Consider the following 24,925-nt stretch of genomic DNA (forward strand, 5'->3'; position numbering starts at 1 on the left):
CAAAATTTAGGTAACAGTAGTTAAAAAAATATTTTTTTTTAAATCCAACTCAGCCATGGTAGCAGCCTTTCTTAAATTTAAATTACAATTATTTATTTAGTATCATAATATTAGGCAGTGCTGTACAACAGGTACACAAAGCAAAGATTTAATTTTAACAAAACATGATTGACTTTTGGTGAAGGAGCATGCAATCAAACACATTAGTGTCACATTTACAGTTTGTTTTCCGTTCACTACAATTCGCTGTTAAGTAAATACACTCCAAAGACTCTCATCTCCTTCTCGCTTCGTACAGTATAAATGGCAATCTGATAAGTTCAATGACAGCACCTGCTGGATCCAGTTTAGAATTGCAGTTCCATCTTCGGCCGCTGGTGTCAGGGCGCTGTCCGCACGGGGTGGTGCTGAAATGAGAACATAACAGGAGCGGACATCTTCCCGGGAGCTGGGAGAGCTGAGAGCAGGGGCTGCGGCCAGCTGGGGGGGCTTCTCCAGGACTGCGGGGAGCAAAGCAGGGGCAGAAGGCTCATAACTGCCGAGATGGTGAAGAGGAAGAGCTCAGAGGGCCCGGAACAAGAAAGGCACCGAGGGATCCCCCTTCCCATACAGATCTTCCTATGGAGACAAACAAGGTGCAGGCAGAGGGGGGACAGCTAGCCCCCCAATTTTAACTCCCCCCTTCTGTCATTTCCATGTCCATTTCCTGACAATCACTTTATCTGATTTATCATATTCCTCAGCAGCTGATCCAAAAATTCCCATCAGTCCCCACCCCCTCTCACATCCAAAGAATCATCAGGCATCATCCCAGCAGAAACATTGTCTTCACTGTCACCTATAGAATCCTGGTGATGTCTGTATGTGATACATGTATCCATCCCCCCCACATACCTGGTCTGAACATTCGGATTCACTTGAGTGGAAATAATATCATGATCTGAGCTTGCTCCCTGTCATTACCACTAACAAAATTGCATTTTTTTAAAATCACAGCAGATGTTTCTGACCAGCACATCTCTCCCTCACCCAACATGATTTTCTTGAATACATTAATATTGGGTATCAGTGTACACATTCCTAATATTACCTTCATCATCTCCAGGGCAACCACTCACATCTGCATCACTTCCCCTGGCAGATAATGAAAAATCAAATCTAAATAGGAAAACCTACACCATGAGTTAAATGAATTTGCATTTACATATTCTAGCCTGCAAGCTTTGCTACCCCCAGCCTACCAACCCAAGGGACGTCTTATTTTATTTAATTAAAGCAGCCTCCTCCTCTTCCTTTCAGTGTAATGCTTAATAAGACAGACACATGTTTCATCCCTAACCATGTTTGTGCATGATTGTGTAGCATCCATCACTGTTTAAACACTATCTCAGCATCTCTCCTTAGAATCAATGTTATGAATGATGTTACAGATACAGTGTGACAGAATATAAAACCTCTGCTCTGACCATAATGTAATTTCAGATTTATTTTACTTTGATTGATTGAAAATGTTTGTTCAACTTTATCAAAATCATTTAATGTATTTGAAGGTTTTCATGTGTCTTGTGTTAAACGCCTGTCTCCTAACTGTAACGTGTCTAAGTCATGCCTTATATGCTTAAGACCATAAACCATTTAAATGTCTGTGAATTATTTATGTCTATGTCATTGAAATGTGTAATTGAACAGTTAATCTCTGCTTGCCATTGCTTGAAAGACAATTAATTATAGGAATCTTGAGGTTATTGACCTGATTTTTCTTTAATTTTGCACAAATATTTTCCTGAGCAGGATACTGTACTTTAATCTTTTTCTTATTAGTGGTTATTAAGGTGGTATGAATATCATTTGTGGCTATTCTTGTAAGTGAAAAGTCAAAGTGAATTTCTTTGCTTTGAATTCTCACTTTGGTAAATATCCCTGTTCATATCCCATTGTACAGCGCTGCAGAATTTGTTGGCTCTATATAAATAATAATAATATTAATATCTGCTGATTAATATCTGGTGAACTTGCCTTGATGCCTTGATTTGATGCCCTGAAGAACCTGCAAATCTATTCTGACCTTTAAGCTTAGATGGTATGTGTTATCCCTGAGTACACAGTTTTTTGCAATAAGCTGAACTACATATTTCCCAATTCCTCTTCTTATTTATTCTGCACTCTCCTATTTCAATGCCAAGAGTTCTAATTCCCCATAGTTTCATTCATCCATCTTAGTCAATGACTCACTGTAGTCCTCATTTAGCTAACACGTATCAGCCCATGGTATGCATACAGATAGCATTTGGAATTAAAAGCACGCACATCTTCATTTTATCTTTGTATGCTGAGTAATAAATATATCTGATCTAATCACACGTAACCACATCAGCAATGAAACCTCAATCTAGTGAAAATATCAGACATGGTATTACGGTAACGACCTAGTCATCAAACTTCAGTTATCATTTAACCCTAACTCTGCTGGCACTAATGAATTTCTGTGAGTTAACTTGATTGTCCATATCTATTTCCCCGAACGATTTCACAATGATAAATGGTAACTTGTGAAGAATTTGCTGCAGTGACAATGGTTATATGATCAGTTGAAGCAATGTGTTAGAGTGTGTCTTCATGTATGACCCAGTAATTAACACAGATGTTTTTTGTTTGTTTTGGCAGTGCGTTTTTGAGACCAAAGCTTGGCAAGCAATATGAAGCTTCCTGTGTGGTATGCACTTTATATTTATTTAATCCATTACTGAACAACATTGTATAGAAAAACCCTGAAAACAGAAGCATTTGTTTAGGAATAAACCTGTTCGTAAATACAGTATATGTAACGTCTGTACCAATTTTGTTTAAAAGACTCTGATGCTTATTTATTGAATATGTCATATTTCCTACAATGCATCTTTCTCACAATCTAACTCCCCCTTCCGTACTGACTGTCCTTTTTCCATCTGTTTAAAGCTTTGTAATGTTTTATAAAGTAAACAGGAAACAGTATGTGATCAAATAATGAATTTTAATTTGCCAGATGGAAATCTGATTCAGTAAATGCTATTGAAGAAATTGGTGTGGTTAGGGCTGCTGTAGCTATCTTGTCTTTACAATGTAGCCTATTCACATATGTGTGCTGTTCCGGGGGTGTTTATTTCTTTTTTTTTTTCTAAAGGCATCAATGTTGGGTTTTCATGGAGCCTTAGATACCTCCTTCTATTCAAGATATACTGGTCTTCTACTCTAATATTTGTGTCTAATTTGGGCATGATGCTAGATGTTTAACTCTTCTTCATTTATATTTAAATGTTGACTTCCATCCATATCACAGCACTGCTTTATCCCCTACCCCTACTGTTCCTATGCCTGGATTTTACTTCATTTTACCTAATTTGCAAGCTACTGCTTGAAAAAATAAAAATAAAAGGACAACTTGTTCCTATTTAAAAATGTAGTAAACCATATTACTGCTGTATACGCCACAATAATGGTAAAATTGCTGTAAAAAAACTGAATAGGTAATCATCTGCCTCTGTTAACATCAAAAACATTAATACAAAGAAAAAAAGAAAAGATTATAAATAACCCCAAAGTGGCCAGTAAGTGTATCCCCCCCCCCCCCACCCCAAACATTCCAGAAAATAGAAAGGTATTTTGAACGAGCGTTTTCTTGACTCTCTACCTTTAATACAGTTGCTACAAAGTCAATGATCACATATTATAGACAATAAATTACTTTTATAAGGAAGGAGGAGAAACTAGAGAACATGGCTCTATTCTATGGAAAAACTACAGAACATGGCTCCACTCTATAGAAAAACTAGAGAACATTACTCTGTTCTATGGAAATACTAGAGAACATGGTTCTATTCTATGGAAAAACTAGAGAACAAAGCTCTATTCTATGGAAAAACTAGAGAACATGTCTCTATTCTATGGAAAAAGCAAAAACATGACTCCATTCAATGGAAATACTAGAGAATATGGCTCCATTCTATGGAAATACTAGGGAACATGGCTCCATTCTATGAAAAAACTAGAGAACATGGCTCCATTCTATGAAAAAACTAGAGAACATGGCTCTATTCTATGAAAAACTAAAGAACACGGTTCCATTCTATAGAAAACTAGAAAACATGGCTCCATTCTATGGAAATACTAGGGAACATGGCTCCATTCTATGAAAAAACTAGAGAATATGGCTCTATTCTATGAAAAACTAAAGAACACGGTTCCATTCTATAGAAAACTAGAAAACATGGCTCTATTGCATGGAAAAACTAGAGAACATGGCTCTATTCAGTGAGATAATTAGAGAACATGGCTCTATTTTATGGGATAATTAGAGAACATAGCTCTATTCTATGGAAAAAAAAAATTAGAAATCATGGCTCTATTCTATGGAAAAACCAGAGAACATGGCTCTATTCTATGGAAAAATATTAGAACATGGCTCTATTCTATGGACAAAAATGAGAACATAGCTCTATTCTATGGAAAACTAGACAACATGGCTCTATTGTATGGAAAAACAACAGATCATGGCTCTATTATATGGAAAAACTAGAAAACATGGCTCTATTCTATGAAAAACTACAGAACATAGCTCTATTCTGTGGAAAACTAGAGAACACGGTTCTATTCTATGGAAAAACTAGAGAATATGGCTCTTTTCAATGGAAAACTAGATAACATGGCTCTATTGCAGGGGTAGGCAACCTTCGGCAGTCCAGATGTTGTGTACTACATCTCCCATAATGCTCTTACAGACATAGTGTTGGCAAAGCATAAAGGGAAATATAGTCCACAACATCTGGGGTGCCAAAGGTTGCCTACCCCTGCTGTATTCTATGGAAAAACTAGAGAACATGGCTCGATTTTATGAAAACACTATGGAACCTGGCTCCATTCTGTGGAAAAACTAGAGAACATGGCTCTATTCTATCGAAAACTAGAAAACATTGCTCTATTCTATGGAAAAAGGAAAGAACATGTCTCCATGCAATGGAAATACTAGAGGACATGGCTCTATTCAATAGGGAAAACTAGATAACATAGCTCTATTCTATGGGCTAATTAGAGAACACGGCTCTATTCTATGGAAAAACTTGAGAACATGACTCTATTCTATGGAATAATTAGATAACAACACTCTAGTCTATGGAAAACTAGAACACATGGCTCTATTCTATGGAAAACTAGAGAACACGGTTCCATTCTATGGAAAAACTAGAGAATATGGCTCTATTTGATGGAAAACAAGATAACATGGCTTTATTCCAGGGGTAGGCAACCTTTGGTCCTCCAGATCTTGTGTACTACATCTCCCATAATGCTCTTACAGACATAGTGCTGGCAAAGCATAAAGGGAGATGTAGTCACCCACATCTGTGGTGCTGAAGGTTGCCTACTCCTGCTCTTTTCTATAGAAAAACTAGAGAACATGGCTCCATTCTATTGAAACACTAGGGTACATGGCTCCATTCTATGGAAAAACTAGAGAGCATGGCTCTATTCTATCAAAAACTAGAAAACGTGGCTCTATTCTACGGAAAAAGGAAAGAACATGTCTCCATTCAATGGAAATACTACAGGACATGGCTCCATTCTATGCAAAACTAGAGAACATAGCTCTATTGTATGGAAAAACTAGAGAACATGACTCTATTCTATGATATAATTAGAGAACATAGCTCTATTCTATGGAATAATTAGAGAACATAGCTCTATTCTATGGAAAACTAGAGGACATGGCTTTATTTTATGGAATAATTAGAGAACATAGCTCTATTCTATGTAAAATTAGAGAACATGACTCTATTCTATGGAAAACTAGAGAACACAGTTCCATTCTATGAAAAAATTAGAGAATATAGCTCTATTCTATGAAAAACGAAAGAACACGGTTCCATTCTATAGAAAACTAGAGAACATGGCTCTATTCTATGGAAAAGCTATAGAACATTGCTCAAGTATATGAAAAACTAGAGAACATAGCTCTATTCTATGGAAACTAGAGAACATGGCTCTATTCTGTGGAAAAACTAGAGAACATGGCTCTATTCTGTGGAAAAACTAGAAAACATGGCTCTATTGTATGGAAAAAACAGAGAACATGGCTCTATTCTATGAGATAATTAGAGAACATGGCTCTATTTTATGGGATAATTAGAGAACATAGCTCTATTCTATGGAAAACCAGAGAACATGGCTCTCTTCTATAGAAAAAAATAGAGAACATAGCTCTATTCTATTAAAAACTAGAGAACATAGCTATATTCTATGGAAAACTAGAGAACATGGCTCTATTCTATGAAAAACTAAAGAACACGGTTCCATTCTATAGAAAACTAGAGAACATGGCTCTATTCTATGGAAAAGCTATAGAACATTGCTCAATTCTATGAAAAACTAGAGAACATAGCTCTATTCTATGGAAACTATAGAACATAGCTCTATTCTATGGAAACTAGAGAACATGGCTCTATTCTGTGGAAAAACTAGAAAACATGGCTCTATTGTATGGAAAAACCAGAGAACATGGCTCTATTCTATGAGATAATTAAAGAACATTGCTCTATTTTATGGGATAATTAGAGAACATAGCTCTATTCTATGGAAAACCAGAGAACATGGCTCTACTCTATGGAAAAAAATAGAGAACATAGCTCTATTCTATTAAAAACTAGACAACATAGCTCTATTCTATGAAAAACTAGAGAACATAGCTCTATTCTATGGAAAACCAGAGAACATGGCTCTACTCTATTGAAAACTAGACAGCATACATGGCTCTATTCTATGAAAAAGTAGAGAACATAGCTCTGTTCTATGGAAAACTAGAGAACATAGCTCTCTTCTATAGAAAAATTAGAGAACATAGCTCTATTCTTCGGAAAACTAGAGAACATGGCTCTATTCTATGAAAAACTAGACAACATAGCTCTATTCTATGAAAAACTAGAGAACATAGCTATATTCTATGGAAAACTAGAGAACATGGCTCCATTCTATAAAAAAAATAACTGGGGAGAAGAATGAAAGACTTGTAAAAGGATAGTAGTGGGTGCAGATAAAGCACTGAATACCACGCATACAATGTACATTTGCATGAGATACTAAACAAATAATAAGGAGCAGGTACATAAAAGATAATCCAGAAAGGAGCATGCATTTAAAGGATGTATCTAGGAGGATGCTTAGTTAACCCCTCATTGACTATGTCAGTTTGTTATAATGCAGAAATCGCTTGTAAATCTTATTAAAAGAATGTATGGTGTTTGTGCAACTTACTTTTTGATTCTGCACACTCTAAGATGGACACTGCTTTCTGCAGATGCAGAAGTCTGCAGAAGAACATCACTGCATCACTGTGCAGTCTAAAGCCATAGGCACTGAGCAGTGGGTTTTCAGTTTGATATGAAGGTTCTAATCTACACCTATACAGACTTCGGAAAAAAAAATGCCCAGCACACTTTATAATTTCAAGAGGTATCCTTTTATTGGCAACATCCAAAATAGCAACAATTCAACTGTGTCATTTCTGAGATCGCTAGAAAAAGATGCTTCTAACTTACTGTCTCACTGTTACTGTAAAATATCAAGAAAGAGGAGAAAGAGTAGAACCCTCTGAAGGGAATCTGTAGATATAAACAAAAAGGACTAACATAAAAAACAGAAGTTTAGTAAAAAAAAGTAAGGCACATGACTAGGTAGAGGTAGGCAAGCTTTGACTAAGCCAGGAAGGACCGACAAGGACAGCACAAGGATGGCATGGCAGGTGCAATTTAAGAGATGAAAATGGTCTACCAAAAACAGAAGTTGGGTTGGGGTTAAATCCCCAGATATGTTGATGACAAGGAAATGCCCACTGACACTGTTAAGTCAGATAGTCAAATAGGTAAAAGAAATAGGAGCTACCTAAATGGGGAAACAACAGCTTTGCAACACAGGGACAGTTTCTGGCTGTTCATAAAACATAGTAATTCCTCTGCAGAGAGCTGTCTAATTCTGTCTCACCTCTTGTCCTTCTTCCTCTTCACCTACTCTGTTACATTGTCCTACTGTACAGATATATATATATATATATACATATATATATATATATATATCAACATTTATACAAGTGTAATGGCACTCACCCTTTCAAATTATGTCACTAGTATGCCCTGGTGCAATTCCACGCTGGGTATATAATAAATGGAGAGAAGGAGATGCACTCTTCGGTCTTTACAAAAAATTCTATATTATTTAATGTGTAGAAAAAGTTTACATATGTCCGATCGACGTTTCGACCTCTTCAGGTCTTCCTCAAGATCTCTCCATTTATTATATATATTTAAAATATATATATATGGCAAGTGAATTATAAAAATTCTGAGTATTTGACCAGTGGCCCTATACAGAAGCAGATGGCTTTGCCCCATACAGTATGGAGCCATTCTGACTTTAATAATTAACCCTGAAAATACTGAAAGTAATATTGTTGCTTTTGTAAGCATGCATGCAAAACCATATTGCACATATACGTATACATATCACAGAAATTATTGTAAATGTAATAGAGATCATTCAAAGTCTAATGGCATACATATCTAGCTATGTCACTTGATTCTCATGTAACTGTTTTTTGACCTGGTACTTTATTTTGTATTTGTGTGTTTTCATCTGCATTTTGTTGAACTACACTCCTTTCTACTTAGTCTTTTGAGAGAGTTCTGGTTGAGAACAAGTTACATGGCCTCTCTCCTGCACTATCTGAAGCCATCCAGAGCATCTCCCGCTGGGAACTGGTCCAGGCTGCGCTCCCACATGTGTTACACTGTACGGCCACCCTTCTGTCCAACAGAAACAAACTAGGTTGGTTATTATTTCACTTCTATTTTTCTAACATTTATTTTTTCTCCGATTGATTTTTTTTTTCAATATGGGTTTTATCTTCTACATAGGACATCAGGATAAATTAGGTGTTGCAGAAACAAAACTGCTTCATACCCTTCACTGGATGCTCCTGGAAGCTCCACAAGATTGCACCTATGATAGATTTGGTAGTGATCGGAGCTCCAGCTGGGGTGGAGGCAGTAGTGCTTTTATCAATCAAGAAAATCAAGCTTCTCCAGGACAGTCTAGGCCCAGTAACACCAATGAGGAGGATGAGAACACTCGAAGGATATTCTTACAGAACTCTATGGCAACAGTGGAACTATTTGTGTTCTTGTTTGCTCCTCTGGTACACAGGATTAAGGTAACTATGTATCTATTCCTAATGCAAGTCAACATGATGTCCTTCTGAGATAACTGAGTGATGAACTAGATAAATCAAGCTATTTGTTCATTGTATTTTGTATTCTACAAATACTATATTTGAATTTCTTTTTCTCTAGGAATCAGACCTGACCTTTCGCTTGGCAAGTGGGCTGGTGATCTGGCAGCCAATGTGGGAACATAGACATCCTGAAGTTCCTGCGTTCACGGCACTAGTGAAACCTATTCGCAACATCATAACAGGTAGCTTAAGTATAGGTATGATGACTTTGAAACTCGCGCTCTACCATCCAATGAACAGGGGTGATTTACTGGCAACACTTTAAGTTAAACCTAATGTACTTTTTTCAGTTTAATACTCCACTTGGGACTTTTCTATAAACATCTAATTCATTATAAACTACAAATAATTTGTGTTTGATGATATTATAATATATACGTATTAATGATGAGCCAGAAAACCGACTCTCCAGATTTTCTATTAGACATGTGCAATTTGTTTCTGTCCGAATTTAAATTCAGACGAATTTCAGCAATTCAGACATTCGGATGCTTCTGAATTGTCAAATTGCTGAATTTCGGGAGTGCCGTATTTCGGAAGTGCCGAACCAAACCGAATTGCCGAATTGCCGAACTGCCGAAGTGCCGAATTGCCGAAGTGCAGAATTTTCGAAGTGCAGAAGTGCTTCGGATTTTTGAAAAGTTGCAAAACAGGAGAGGGAGGGAAAATTTAGGGAATTGTGACAGGAATCTAACCCTAACCCTAACCCAGCCTCCAACCTAACCTTACCCCTAACCCAAACCCATAACCTAAGCCCTAACCCCAACCCTAACCCTACCCCTACCCCTAACCCTAGTAGGTGTAGAGTTAGGGTTATGGGTAGGGTTAGGGGTAGGGAAAGGGGTAGGGTTAGGGGTAGGGTTAGGGTTTGGGGTAGGGGTAGGGGTAGGGTTAGCGGTAGGGTTAGGGTTATGGAATTGCTGAATTCCGGAAGTGCCAAAGTCCCAACGTGCCAAATTCCCGAAGTTCCTAATTGCCAAATTCACGAATTTCGGAAGTGCCAAACCGAACCGAAGTGCCAAATTGCCAAAGTCCCAGTTGCCAAAGTCCCGAATTTTGGAAGTGCCGAACCGAACCAATGGCCGTAGTGATGAATTGCTCAAGTCCCGAATTGCTGAAGTCCCGTATTTTGGAAGTGCCGAACCAAATTATTTGCCCATGCACATCCCTACTTTTTATCAAACACGGAGATACAGTCAGTCAGCCAGAAAGTGAGAATAAAAAATAAAAGAGAAAATGTAGGTTCGTGAAAGTAATATAAGACATAATTAAACCTTTTTTACTCTGATCCATACTACAGAATAAACAAGAAGAGTATTTACTGCTTTTATATTTCTTATAAATTCATTATATCTTTTAGCAAAACGAAGTTCACCGTGTAACAGTCAAAATCAAGTACTGGAATCTCCCAAGGTGGATGTAAGACCCACACAGGTACTTGTCACAATATATATATATATATTTGTCACACTTCATATACACATTTTTTAGATTTTAAACTCTTTTCCCCTAGTCATTTTTTCATGTTTCTTAACAGCAATGACAAATAACCTTACTCCCACACACCCTTCACAAATATGTGATATGTGAGTTTTAACTGTCATATCCTCATATATAAGAATCAATTTTTTAAATATCTTAAATATCTTAAATATAATATATTTAAATATCTCTAAAGTTTATGAAAAAAGGAAGAAAAGGAAAATAATATGCTGAATTGTGTTTGTGTTAAAAAATTAACATTTTTGTTCTTCCTGCATTACTAAATTGGGTGCTACAAGCCCTTGTGTTATATAAAACTTTACCATGGTTTGCCCTCTTATTCGGACCCCCTCCGGATGCTGGGTCTCCTGTAAAGCCTCCAATGTCTGCAGAGCAGTAGAAGCCAGATTCCGTTCTCATGCCTGTTCACCATACTGCTACCAGTATTGGCTTTTGGGAATGACTAAATTGCTCAATGAATTCAGTCTGTGATCCAATTGATCATTCTGTTATTGGTGGCTTTGTATTCTGTTCTTGATTAAAGTACAAAAAATTTACATTTTCATTCATTTTGTCATTCTAAAGAATACAAATGCACGTCTACTATGTATTCTTTATCTCAATGTTTTTGTTGTTGCTTTTTTAAAAGAAGGGTTTTGATGTTGTGTCAGAAGTGTCTCAGCTAGACTCCATCTCCCCTCGACCTACTGTTTCCAGCTGTCAGAGGGCCAACTCTTTTGATGGATGTACCACCTCCCAAGCACACGAGAGAGGTCCTATCTTTCCAAGGTACTAGCTTTGAATTGTCCTTCTAAAACCAACTGACCTGATCTGGTTACCCAATCTTCAGCCCTAAATACTAAAGATTTGAGAAAACTTTGAGAAAAAGTACTTGGGGAAAAAAAAGCTTTTTCTGCTGTTCCTTTCTACCCCTTTTTAGGTATGAACTCATAAGAGGATTTTCTGATAAAAAAAATATATATATATATCTTACTTGCTCTATAATAAAATGAAATGAATGCAAAGCTAGACAGTTTCATTTACCATTATGTGGCATTGTGTGCCCAATCTCCACGCACCCAACCATTTAAGGATAGGGCTTACAATTAATTTGATAACATTTTAATGCATCTTTTGATTTTTCAGAGCATCTTTGGTAATCCCACCTTGCCAAAAATCTCGTTATGCCACTTATTTTGATGTGGCTGTCCTAAGATGCCTTTTGCAGCCACACTGGTCAGAGGAGGGTACTCAGTGGTCCCTCATGTATTACCTGCACCGGCTCAGACACATGTTAGAAGAGAAGCCAGAAAAATCTCCAGAACCTGATGAACCTCCACTTCCTCGACCACGTAGCAGCTCCATGGTGGCAGCAGCCCCTTCTCTTGTGAACACTCACAAAACCCAGGTAAGACAAATGCAAATTAATATCCATTTTTACTTATGACAAATCCTATTTTGCCTTTGCACATTGTTGCCTTGTCTAATATCTATATTTATTCACAAATCCCTTTTTATTTGTCAATATTATTTTATTGAAGCATGCCGTAGAATTACATGTTAATCATTTGTGACAGAAAAACTTAAATGTTAGGTAGTAAATATAAGTCAATGCATTGGGCAGATGATTACAGTAAAAAGCAAGACATGTTTGTCAAACAGTGAAATCATAAATGCAGTGCTACCATTGGATGTTAAGTAATGGGAGAAAACATAATTCTTCAAATCAAACTGGACGGTTTATTCTTCAAATCAAACGGTATAACTGCATTTATGTACGTTGAAATGTGTGCCATTTGCCTGTTAATGTCTTTCGTTTATATAAAAATCCTGGTGTAGATAAATAGTTTTACAATGTCCAGTAAAATCAACAGGTTAAAGAGAGTTGGACCCACACAAAACATTAAAGGAATTCACTTTTACCTTAGACTATCCAGTTCCAAAACTTCCCATTAACTACTCTCTGATTTTTATATTTCGGATTGTAATATCACTGGGCTATTTGCTATACATGTTAAAATATATTTCAGTATAATCAAAGCATTTTTTTGTCTTCCTTGTTAAGGATCTAACTAAGTGTAATGAAGAGGACAGATCCTTAGGGACTGAACCCTATGCCAAAGTCTCATTGACAAACCTCCGACGTTCTGCAATTCCTGACCTTTCCACAGATATCGGGATCAACATCTTCAAGAAGGTGACAAAACTTTATTAGGCAATTAACTTATACAGAATCTTTATGAAACACTCAGATTGACTGTGTACTATGAAAGAAGATACTGAAAGGGTTATTATTACCCGTGTGAAGGGTTATTATTACCCGTGTGAAGGGTTATTATTACCCGTGTGGAACAATATGACAATTCAAGCACTTCCAACATCTTCTGTAAACTTGGTTAAAGCAACACTATAGCATTAGGAATACAAACTGTATACCAGATTCTATAGTTTTCTGCTCTTTATTAAGATTCAGAGATTTAGTCCCCTCCCCCCACTTAAAACTTAATAAAAACTGGAATAAAGGGTGTTCATTACCTTTTTTGCAGCCAATTAATCTGCCTTGTGTTATGTCAAGCTTTTCAATGTCCAATCCAATGCTCCTCTCATTTGGGATGAAAAGCGCGTGCACTGCCTGCGCTGCACTCCTATTGGAGCTTAGCTGTGAGAACCAAGTTTGACTTTATTCTCACATCGGTAGTGCCCCTAGTGGCGGTCAGGTATACAGCCACTAGAGGCATATTTAACCCTGCAATATAAGCATTACTGTATCTACTAAGCTGCAATGCTTTACGCTGCTGGGTTAAACTGAAGGACCACTGCACCAAGACACTTCATTGAGTGATTCTTTAAAGGTGGTTACATATTGATTAACATATTGATAAAAACAAGGTATAAGTACGCAATTATACACAGTGAAACAGAATAATTATCAAAGAAGGGGTGTTAACTGTTCTAATCAGCCTGAGGTGTATCACATACATAATAATGTGTATAATGTTTTAAAAGGGCATTCCAAACTGGAACTCACACAGTCTGCAACATTTAGATAATACATATACATATACATATAATACATATAGAATATATATAAACACAACCAATCCAAAAACACTTACTGTAATCCTCACACATTACATGATTGCCAGTAATAAAGGAACACCAATGTGTTAGGAATACAAAACTGTATTCCTAACACTATAGTGTCCCTCTGTCTCCATGACCCTCCACCGCTGTCATGAAAGGATTAAAATCCCTTTAACACTTACCTGATTCCAGCATTGAGGTCCATTGGCTATGGCTTGGTCTCCTTCTTTACACAATGTTATGGAGATGGGGGAACATAATGTGCAAGCGCAGTGAGCACCATGTGTGCTCATTAGGCTTTCCCCAAAGGAAAGCATTGAATAAATAAATCTTTCTTATGGGGATTTTCAAAGCACGAGGACCTCAGCGTCATGTTAATGAGTTAAACTCTTCCACACAGCCTCTAGAGGCTGTTTTATTCCTGCAATGTAATCATTGCAGTTTCTCTAAAACTGCAATGTTTTATATTACAGGGTTAAGGGTGATGAGCCGAAGTGGTCAGGGTGCCTATAGTGTCCCTTTAAGCATGTCCCCCTCCAAGGAGCATCTTACTCCGTCAGGAGCGTCTCATTTTGTTCTATGGAATATTGAACTGTTGGACATGTTTAATCCAGCACTAGAAAGGTTAGAATGTAGAGAAGATAGGTTGCTTAGCACAAGCTCTCTGTACACACGTTTTAGTTCTGCTCAGACATAGAGTTCCTGAGACTTATAGTTCACTCGCCAGCTTTCCACATATGAAAGCCGTTTCCAATCTGTCTAATCCATGGGTTGTCTATCTTTAGTTTAAAAGTCGTCGGGAGGATAGGGAGCGTAAAGGTTCCATCCCATATCATCATCAGGGAAAAAAGCGTCAGCGCAGAATAGGGGTGCCTTTTCTACTGCACGAAGACCACTTGGATGTATCCCCGACTCGCAGCACGTTTTCCTTCGGGAGTTTTTCCGGCATTGGAGAAGACAGACGCACTATTGAAAAGGCGGGTTGGCAGACCACAATACTAGGTGAGTTTTTTAGACTACGGATATGCTGAAACATGTATTCATTGCTTTGAACCACTCTCTTTATACCCTGCCCTTGTTATTTTATATACCATTGTCATTGCTTATTTTCCTACATCATGTTATAGTAGATATCATTAGATTTAATGCATTTAATAAATCTAGCCTGGCACATTAGTGTGTCCCGATTTGTTTTGGACATTGCTAATTCTGTGTTGTGTGATTACAGTTCCGAGCTTTTGTAGATAGGGCTATATTATTTGGAATAAAGATTTCATTTATTGCCTCTCTATGCTAAATATTCAAATTTATTTGAATAAGTAAACATTCATTTTCTGCTGTGCAATGTAAGAAAAAAAGGTAGTACATGTGTTTCTTTACACCCCATAATTATAGAAAAAATATTTACTTCTTCTTAGTCATTTATCTTTGCATATAATTAGCAGATCAGAATAGAATAGTAATAATAGAGAATAAATTTGAGCAGACATATATAATAATTATGAAACTAAATGGGACTGTTTTAAGAAAACCCATTATTGAAATTAGTGTTGTAATACCGAGGAGCACAATTACCACCAAAAAAATATATATTTTTTGACATTGTGTTAACATTTTTTGCTAAATTTGTTATTTTCAAAAATACAATTTACAGGTAAATTCACCAGACGTGGGAGTTCTGACACAGCCACAGAAATGGAGAGCCTGAGTGCACGGCATTCTCACTCCCATCACACTTTACTGAGTGATCTACCTGACCACTCGAACAGCCACGGAGAGAATACTGTTAAAGAGGGTATGTATAATGTGTGTGAGCGCAGGCTAGATTAAAGATTCTCATTGATAGTGTGTAGGACTTTGTAACAAATACAAACAAACACATTTTGTCACCCAGAGCTGGTTCAATCATAGGGCTTTTTGGTGTTGGCTGCACGAAGTCTCATATTTTCTTCACCACTATCACTACTCCTTCCCAGACAGACATTCTAAAAAATATGTGCATCTGGTATATTTCCAATAATGCCTTGCTAGACTTAAGGTTACATAGAACCTGGAGTTCTATATTTTGGGATTATTCTTATAGCATGTCCCACCTCCTGTGATTGTACCTTGAAAATCTCCCAGTGCTGTGAGGTCCGTAGTTATCAACTATGCATTATTTTATCTGTTTCCAGTAAGGTCCCAAATCTCCACTATAACAGTGGCTACTTTCAACACCACTTTGGCATCTTTCAATGTGGGCTATGCTGACTTTTTCACCGAGCACATGCGAAAACTGTGCAACCAAGTACCCATCCCCGAACTGCCGCATGAACCACTGGCTTGCGCCAATCTTCCGCGAAGCTTGACCGACTCTTGCATTAACTACAGCAGTCTGGAGGACAATGATCACATCGATGGAACCAACAACTTTGTGCACAAAAATGGAATGCTGGATCTCTCGGTGAGCGGCAATAATGATATGATAGACATGTATCCAAGAAGAACATATATAATATGGTGACTTAGAAACATCAATAGATAGTACTTGAATTTTATATTTAAGGGAAGTATTGGTGTTAAACTATTTAGTGGTCCTCATTTATACTTTTAAATGCATTATTAAAGTAATGGTTCATCTTTAGTGCTGGCAAATTAGCATTGTGCCTCTTGTCCCCAGGTTGTACTTAAAGCTGTATATCTCGTCCTGAACCATGACATCAGTTCTCGAATATGTGATGTGGCCTTGAATATCGTTGATTGCTTGCTTCAGCTTGGAGTAGTTCCCTGTGTGGAGAAGAAGAGGAAGAAGAGTGAAAATAAAGAGAATGAATCTTCCTCCTTGTCAGGATCGGCATCAGTTTCTGGGGAGAAGAGACAGAGCGAGGGGAACTTTCAGATAAAAGGAGCAGCAAGGGGATCAAGTTGTGGATTCGGAGGAACATCCAGTGGGGGAGCCAGTGGAGGGGGAGGTGGAGGGGATGGTGGAAGTGGTGGAGATGGATATTTTGACAAGAGTGACAAAAACAATGACAAGGTTAGACTCTAAAAGTCATATGTTTAGCTGAAGCACAAATGTTCCCTACTTGGAATGTTGTTATCATAAGACCCAAGACAGAGTAACGATAACTTAAAATCTCAGCATTGTTTACAAAGGAGTTTTTTTCTCTAAACAACAAATTGTAGAGTTTCATCATAGAACAGGAAGCAGCAAAACATGACAGATTAACTAACTAACTAACTGTCTAAGCCATATTTAAATGCTGCCATGTTGCTGCAATCTCTTGTACAATAAATGTTTGCTTTGTCCTACAAATATAACACTGTAGTTGTTGTGGACTACAGCTCCCAGTATCCTTGGTGAGCCCCCAAGAAATGTGTTGCTAGAGGTTTCCTATTTTTCCTATCTCCCTGTAATCTCATATTGGGCAGGGTAATTAGATCAAATATGTTAATTACGATCATTTTAAGTTATATAGACGTGCAAAAGATGTTTTTTTTTACATTGTTTTACATTTCTACATTTTCAGCCAATCTGCTTGTCTTTATCAACATGAATCTAACTATTTCAATTGTATCTGCTTTCGGTTACCAGGATGAGAATGTCCCAGTTACAACTCACAAGTTGGCTCTTACTATGCTTATCAAGCTGGTGAAATCTCTGGGTTGTGCTTATGGTTGCGGAGAAGGACACAGAGGGCTGTCTGGTGATCGCTTAAGGAATCAGGTAGTGTACATAAGTGCCACTTTGTCCGTGGAGCATGTGACTTCACTTTGCATGTGGTATGTACAATTGTGATACATATGTCCTAGTTAGTACATTGTTATGTGACTAGAATATTTTATGATACCCCTCTATGATTCCACAAAATTCAACCAAATCCATAAATTCTATGGAATCAGAGCAATAAATACCCATTGTTATCTACTGTAATTTCGATTTCATGGTTTGCTGTAATAAACCATAGTTTTGTCAATAGCAATAGTGAATGATGAATAGCTTTAAAAATCCTATGGTTTAAAAAAGTAATACAAGTTAGTAAATCTAACTATGATGTCCCTAGGTAAAGATGAATCGATGCCTTTGGGTTATTTAGACTCTGTGGGGATATTCTCCCATTTCCTGTGTGGAAATTGTAACGTACGCTGGTATTTCGTATACCCGTTCATTCGTATGCTCCCGAACTGCAAGGTACTTAGTGGTTGTAGCCAGCAGTTCGGAGCGCTGATTCGTACGTTCCCCAAGAATCAAGTCACCTCACACAGATTCTGCAAGGTCACCCACCCTCATGAACTGTTCCCACGTAGACGTTCTGAACACAGCCAGGGCATTGGATGACTGCCTTCCTAGCGGATCGGATCAGCCAGCTTGTTATTCAAGCATAATACAGCTCATAATACAGTGTTATATATATGACACCATGCTCCCCATGTTTCTACTGTTTCTTTTGTTTATTAATTATGATTTTGTGTAGCGCAACACTTACTGAGAAAAGGCAATAGTGGCTATCTATACCTAGCATGTCTCTAACTACTCATTACTTACCGTGTCTTGTATTGACGAAGTTAAGTTTAAGCCACTTAAGTAGACGTGTCTAGCTAGTTAGGTCATATTAGCATGCCTCTATTTACAAACCTGCTCTTTAACATTGGTTACTCTTACACACTTAATCACTACATGTTTAATGTCTCAAGCTTGACAATCTCAATGTGACCCAGCACATTAGACATACTTGTTTAGCTTGAATTTAGCTTGTATTATTAATTTTATAAAATTGTGCCTTTTCTCTGAATGCCATGCAAATGTTCACCTATGCTTGTTTTCGACCTGCCTGTTACTGCTGTCGTGGCATTGCAAGCCTGCTTATGTTATCTCATGAACAGCACAAAAAAAAGAATTTAAAAAACAAAGGTGTTACTGGTACATAAGCATTAGTACATGTATCATATGTTCTATATGTAGCTATATGTGATTATGTCCAGTCTACTGTTACAATAAAGGTGGAGTATATTATAGTATCACCAGGTAGAACGTTTAAAGCAGTACAAATAATCATCATATTGTGTAGAAAAATAATAATGCTACACACAAGTAACTGAAAAAACGTATAAAACTTAAAAAATATACCCATATATTAATATAAACATTAATCTAAATTAAAGTGGTATGTGTATACAGAGTGAATAATTAAGTAGTGATTTACCAATACCATAAATTATATGTTATTAATACCTCATCGTATTATTTATAACAATGTTGACTATAGGGCAGGTCTGGGTGCCTTTGGTCTCCGTATGTGGGCAAAGAAGAGACAGAGATAGCCTAATAGTGCAATATGTCAAGACTTAGTAAGCCATATATAGGTAATAATAATATTGCACTCACATATATGGGAGCTTTGGCCAGCTCTAGTGTGGATCGCCTATAGTGGTATTATCCCCACTATTGGGATTTTGTGAAGGTTGGTCTCAGCTGATGGTGGCCTAGGGGCTCAGAGATGAAACAAAAAATAGCCACGGATAGTGCTCTCAGTAAAACAATAGTAGTTGCGTAAAATATAAAAAGATACTCACAAGTGTAGAGCAGGCTCCCTGCTCTATGTTGACAGCGTTGGTGGTATGATCCCCACCTGGGATTTTCTTGAGAGTGGTAGTAGATGAAATAAAAAAGTAAAATATATTACTACTTGTAATATTAAAAATATTAAAAAGCCAGGAAACGACATTGGAATAAAAGGGTAATGGTACAATAAAACTGTTGTTAAACCCCAAATCCTTTATTATATCAGATAAAAAAAGCCATTTCCATAATGCGTTTCGTCATAACAGACTTTCTCAAATGGATTAACTAATGAAAAAAGTTAGCTAATCCATTTGAGAAAGTTTGTTATGACGAAACGCGTTATGGAAATTATTATACCACTATAGGCGATCCACACTAGAGCTGGCCAAAGCTCCCGTATATGTGAGTGCAATATTATTATTACCTATATATGGCTTACTAAGTCTTGACATATTGCACAATATCTGTCTCTTCTTTGCCCACATACAGAGACCAAAGGCACCCAGACCACCCTCCAAGCGTAAAGAACTTAGGAACTACAGCCGAACCTACTCTTTTAATAAGAGACAGTTTCATATGTGCCTGCTTACACAGCTGATAAAGACTCAGTACTTTTTACTCTTATTTTATTTTTATTTATTTTATCTTACTGTAAGTGGCGCAGCCCTTTCCTGTTTATTTTCTTTGTATTGTCTTAAAGAGTTTTTAGGGTTGCAGCCTTTGTCGTTTACCTTTTGTGTTATTAAGCTCTGACCCATCTGTGTATTTTTATAGAGCAGATCTGCAGTTTTGACAGGATAGTGTCAAACGAAAATACTCTTTATGATGATTTTTTTTCCAGATTGTAGTTTATGTTCCTCTCCTTTTAAACTCTTGTTCTGTTTGTATACACACTTGTTTGTCCACTCTTTATCGACAGTGCATGTGAAGTGCTTTTACACCTTATTTGACACTATGTAGTGTTTTTCATAAAGCATATGTTATCAATGTTATAATGGATGGATATCCCCCCCCCCCCTGTTTATTTTTGTTTGTTTGATTTATATGTATTCTTATTCTTTATTCTATATATTTCATTGTTTTACAATGATTATTATTGTTCAAAATACAAACCTTTCAATAAAAAATATTTGACAAGATCTGCAGTTTTAAGCCAAGCAATGCATCATGCCCGTTGGAGGACGTTGTAAGTACAGACATCTTCTGTGGATTTACCAATTTTTACTTTTTTAAGATGTTTTAGTTTTAGTAATTGAATGTTCCTAATGTTCGATACGTTACTAATACTCTATTGTTAAGGGGCTGAATAGTGTCTATTTGTTCTTTCTTTAGGCCCAGAGCTGCCTTACTAAGCTTTATAAACTGGATAAGGTACAGTTCCGTCAGACTATGAGAGATTATGTGAACAAGGATTCTCTCAATAACGTGGTGGACTTTCTGCATGCTCTCCTTGGGTTCTGTATGGAGCCTGTTACTGACAGTAAGTGTTGGAGACTTCAGCTTTAATCTAGAGCGAGCAGGAGAATAATGACCATTTCAGCACGAAAATCTCTTCACAGAATTTCAAGTAAAATTACTGAACTTTATGCAATGATTCATTCTTCAATTTAATAAGGAAATTACTTGAAATTACTTGATGCATTGTCAGCCACATCTATTGATGTATTGAGTAAAACAGAAACAGCGCTAGCACAAATGTGTTTCTGTTATGGTTATCCTCGAAAGTGCAATAGGAAATTCACACTGAATTCAGAGTATTTTGTCAATAGCAAAACTGACAAAATACTCCAAGTCAGCTTGTCAGTTTAGCTATTTTGGCCTCACATTGGAAATTCATTCCAATTTCACACTGATAATTCACACTGTTTAATAATCCTTAAAGGAGCACTATAGTGCCAGGAAAACAAACTAGTTTTCTTGGCACTATAGGGTTATTAGGTCCCCCTCTCCCTCAGACCTCCCTCCCGCTGGGCTGAAAGGGTTAAAACCCCTTCAGCCACTTACCTTAATTCAGCACTGGGATCCCTTGGCACTGGTGAACTCTCCTCTCCCTGTTGACGTCAGCTCCGAATGCGCACGTGCGATCAGAGCTGCGTGCGCATTCAAACAGCCCAAAGGAAAGCTTTACTCAATGCTTTACTATGGACATCAGCGTCATCTCAGTGTGATTTTCACACTGAGAATTGAGGAAGCGGCCTCTAGTGGCTGTCAAGTAGACAGCCACTAGAGGCTGGATTAACCCTAAATTAAAACATAGCAGTTTCCATGAAACTGCTATGTTTTCAGCTGCAGGGTTAAACCCAAAGAGACCTGGCAGCCAGACCATTTTATTGAGCTAAACTGGTCTGGGTGCCTATAGTGATCCTTTAATGTGACAGCATGGTCAATTTAAAGAAATTGTGGTTAGTCCAATCCAAACCTCCCAACTATCCCGATTTCAGTAGGACAATCCAGATTTTCAGGCCCTGTCCCACCATCCTGACGATGTTCCTTAGTGTTTCACTTTTGGGGACACCAGGGAGCTGTCCCCAAAAAGTGTAACGTGAGTGCATCATTAACACGCTCACGCTACACTCACGGCATTAGGACCCTTCAGAAAAGCTGGCCTGCTTGATTGAACGCTGGAATTTTGGGCAGATCTTCCAGTGACGTAATCACACCACGGAGATGCACCATTTACCCCTCTCCCACTGGCATCCTACTTCTCAAGAAGCAAGTGTTGCGGGGTATGGTCTAATCTAATTAGATATCCCATTGTAACACACTTAGCCAGTAGTGGAACAAGCCATTCGAGCTTCTAAATTCTGAAATATTTCTGCTCCTTAGTGATTTTCTCTATCCCTACACAGATTTCCTCTCCCTCACACCTTTTATCCCTACTCATTTTACCTATCTCTAGAATGTGACACTTGTATCCACTGTCATTGCAATCCTTATTCTAGTAAGCAGCACTCCTAATCTGGTTACTGTGTTTCTCATTTTGTTTTTGTGCACTCCAAGATTTAAACGAGGAACCACCATAGATTGTATGTATATTTATTTTGTAATCTTACAGACAGAGCTGGGTTTGGAAACAATTTTGCCACAATGGACAACAAGTCTACAGCTCAGGGTGTGGAGGGAATCATCGTTAGTTCTATGTTCAAGTCCCTGATTACACGTTGTGCTTCAACTACTCATGAACTTCACAGTGCAGAGAACTTAGTAAGTATATCAACAAAAATGGTTTCGGTATCACATTTTCTGTTAAAGAGACATTCTAATTACCAAAACAACTTTAACTTAATTAAGTGGTTTTGGTGCATAGGTCATGCCCTTGCAGGCTCAATTCTCTGCCATTTATGAGTTAAATCACTTTATGCAGCCCTCATCACACCTATCTCTTGCTTTGCTAGAGCTTACAACAGTCTCTATTGTGCAATTAAAGTTCGATAAATAAACAAGAGATAAGAATATCTAAAGTAAACACACTGGGCTATAAAATCTGATTGAAAAAAAGCCAATATTTCCGTGTCAGTCACAGCCAGGAGAGGTGTGGTTATTGCAACATAAACAAAAAGAAAAGTGATTTAATTGCTAAATGGCAGAGAGTTGAGCAATGACACTGCAGGGGCATTATCTATACACCAAAACTGCCTCATTAAGTTGTTTTGGTGCTTACAGTATCCTTTTAACAGTGACATACATATATATTTAATAAAGTGTAAACGTGTTTTATTGTTGCCATTATCATTAGTATTTCACTTCACTAGAAATCTCTCTACACCTTAACCCCTTAACGACGAGTGACGGACGAGGTCCGTCACTCAGGGGAATGCGTTAATGACGAGTGACGGACCTCGTCCGTCACCCGTTAAAATTAACCCCAGATCGCCGCAATCGCGGCGATTGTGGGGTTAATGGTGCTCCGGTCTGCCTCTGCATTAGAGGCAGACTGGGAGCACCGGATCGGGCTGCCCCAGTACATGTGCCCGCTCTGACAGCATGTCTGAGCGGGCACATGTGCTCTCTATACTTACCTCCGCCTCCCTGCACTTCCTGGTTCTGTGTGAAGTGCAGGGAGACGGATCTTCAGTGATCCTGCCCCCTGGTGGAAAAAAAAAATAGTAAAATTAAAATCCCACCCCCCTTTACCCCCCCTTTACCCATTTTAATAAAAAATTAACCCCTTCCCTGTCAATTGATCACTGACTACAGTGATCAATTGGCAGGGATTACATTTTACTAAGATCTGATTTTTTTTTTAACCCCTGAGGGTTAATTCTTTTTTTTTTAACCCTCAGGGGTTCAATTTATTTTATTAATTAATTTAAATATTTTAAAATTATAAATTTAGCTAGCTGGGGAGGGTGGAAGTTAGTGGGGAATTGGGGGATTTAGTATTACACTAACTAGGGGTTAACGTTAAAAAAAGTTTAAAAATAAGCTTTAAAAAGTTAAAAAATTAAGTTAAAAAAAAAGTTTTAATAACATTTAAGTAAAAAATTTTAAAAAAATAAACCCTTTACCCAGTCCAAATAAAAATTAACCCCTTCCCTGCCAGTCGATCACTGCCTACAGTGATCAAAATACAGATCACAGTATTATACTGTTCTAATTTTTTTTTTAACCCCTGACGATTAACTTTTATTTATTTTTTAACCCTCAGGGGTTAAATTTATTTAATTAACTAATTTAAATATTGTATAATTAAATATTTTGTTAGCTGGGGTGGGTGGGAGTTATGGGAAAATGGGGAATTTACTGTTAGTGCTGCTTACTGCTAGTTAGGGGTTAACGTAAAAAAAAAAGCTTAGAAAAATGTTAAATCTGTAAAAAAAAGTTTTACGAAAGTTTAGGAAACTTTAAAAAAATGAATAATCAAAACAAAAGTTTAAAAAATAGTTTTAAAAAGTAAAAAAAGTTTTAAAAAGTAAAAAAATACATTTAATAACGCTCATTACCACTACACCTGGTACAAGCTAGCGGAAAAATGATCCCACGCTAAGGTTCAAAATATGCCTTTTGAAATACCCTGGGATGTCTTCTTTAAGAAATGGTATGGCTTTATGGGGTATTTGGTTTATATAGCCTGGTAAAATACTCTAAAATGGGACATGGGCACAGCGTAAAAATTTAAAGTTTGAAAAAAAATGGAATGGCTGTGTCCCAAATGTGCCCCTCCGATGTCCACATATACCTGGCAAAGGTACATACGGGGGTATTTTTGTACTCAGCAGACATAGCTGAGCAACATATGAAGTATTATACAGTGGTAGTACACATAAGGTTTGCAAAATATACTGTGCAAACTCACTTTGTGTGTCAAAAAGGCAGAAAAAACGCTTATTACCACTACACCTGGTACAAGCTAGCGGAAAAATGATCCCACGCTAAGGTTCAAAATATGCCTTTTGAAATACCCTGGGATATCTTCTTTAAGAAATGGTATGGCTTTATGGGGTATTTGGATTATATAGCCTGGTAAAATACTCTAAAATGGGACATGGGCACAGCGTAAAAATTCA

The 24,925-nt window shown here is 37.4% G+C and overlaps 1 protein-coding gene across 12 annotated transcripts in view; it reads left to right on the forward strand.

Moving 5' to 3' along the window:
* The first annotated feature begins 420 nt into the window (after positions 1–420).
* UNC80 (unc-80 homolog, NALCN channel complex subunit) overlaps positions 421–24,925 on the forward strand; it is a 157,118-nt gene continuing 132,613 nt past the window's right edge. For 9 of the 12 annotated variants that reach the window (XM_063429936.1, XM_063429937.1, XM_063429942.1 and 6 more), the window contains exons 1-16: positions 421–635; positions 2,665–2,713; positions 8,688–8,844; positions 8,934–9,229; positions 9,369–9,492; positions 10,671–10,744; positions 11,442–11,581; positions 11,939–12,200; positions 12,858–12,989; positions 14,662–14,878; positions 15,531–15,671; positions 16,051–16,319; positions 16,536–16,892; positions 17,451–17,582; positions 20,751–20,898; positions 22,474–22,622. In XM_063429936.1, the coding sequence (XP_063286006.1) occupies positions 544–635; positions 2,665–2,713; positions 8,688–8,844; positions 8,934–9,229; positions 9,369–9,492; positions 10,671–10,744; positions 11,442–11,581; positions 11,939–12,200; positions 12,858–12,989; positions 14,662–14,878; positions 15,531–15,671; positions 16,051–16,319; positions 16,536–16,892; positions 17,451–17,582; positions 20,751–20,898; positions 22,474–22,622 (2,739 nt within the window). In that variant the 5' untranslated portion in view covers positions 421–543. The remainder of the gene's footprint in view (positions 636–2,664; positions 2,714–8,687; positions 8,845–8,933; positions 9,230–9,368; positions 9,493–10,670; positions 10,745–11,441; positions 11,582–11,938; positions 12,201–12,857; positions 12,990–14,661; positions 14,879–15,530; positions 15,672–16,050; positions 16,320–16,535; positions 16,893–17,450; positions 17,583–20,750; positions 20,899–22,473; positions 22,623–24,925) is intronic. The other 3 variants (XM_063429945.1, XM_063429946.1, XM_063429947.1) reach the window with 1 other exon arrangement.

The sequence above is a fragment of the Pelobates fuscus genome, chromosome 8, assembly GCF_036172605.1.
Source record: "Pelobates fuscus isolate aPelFus1 chromosome 8, aPelFus1.pri, whole genome shotgun sequence".
Lineage (NCBI taxonomy): Eukaryota > Metazoa > Chordata > Amphibia > Anura > Pelobatidae > Pelobates > Pelobates fuscus.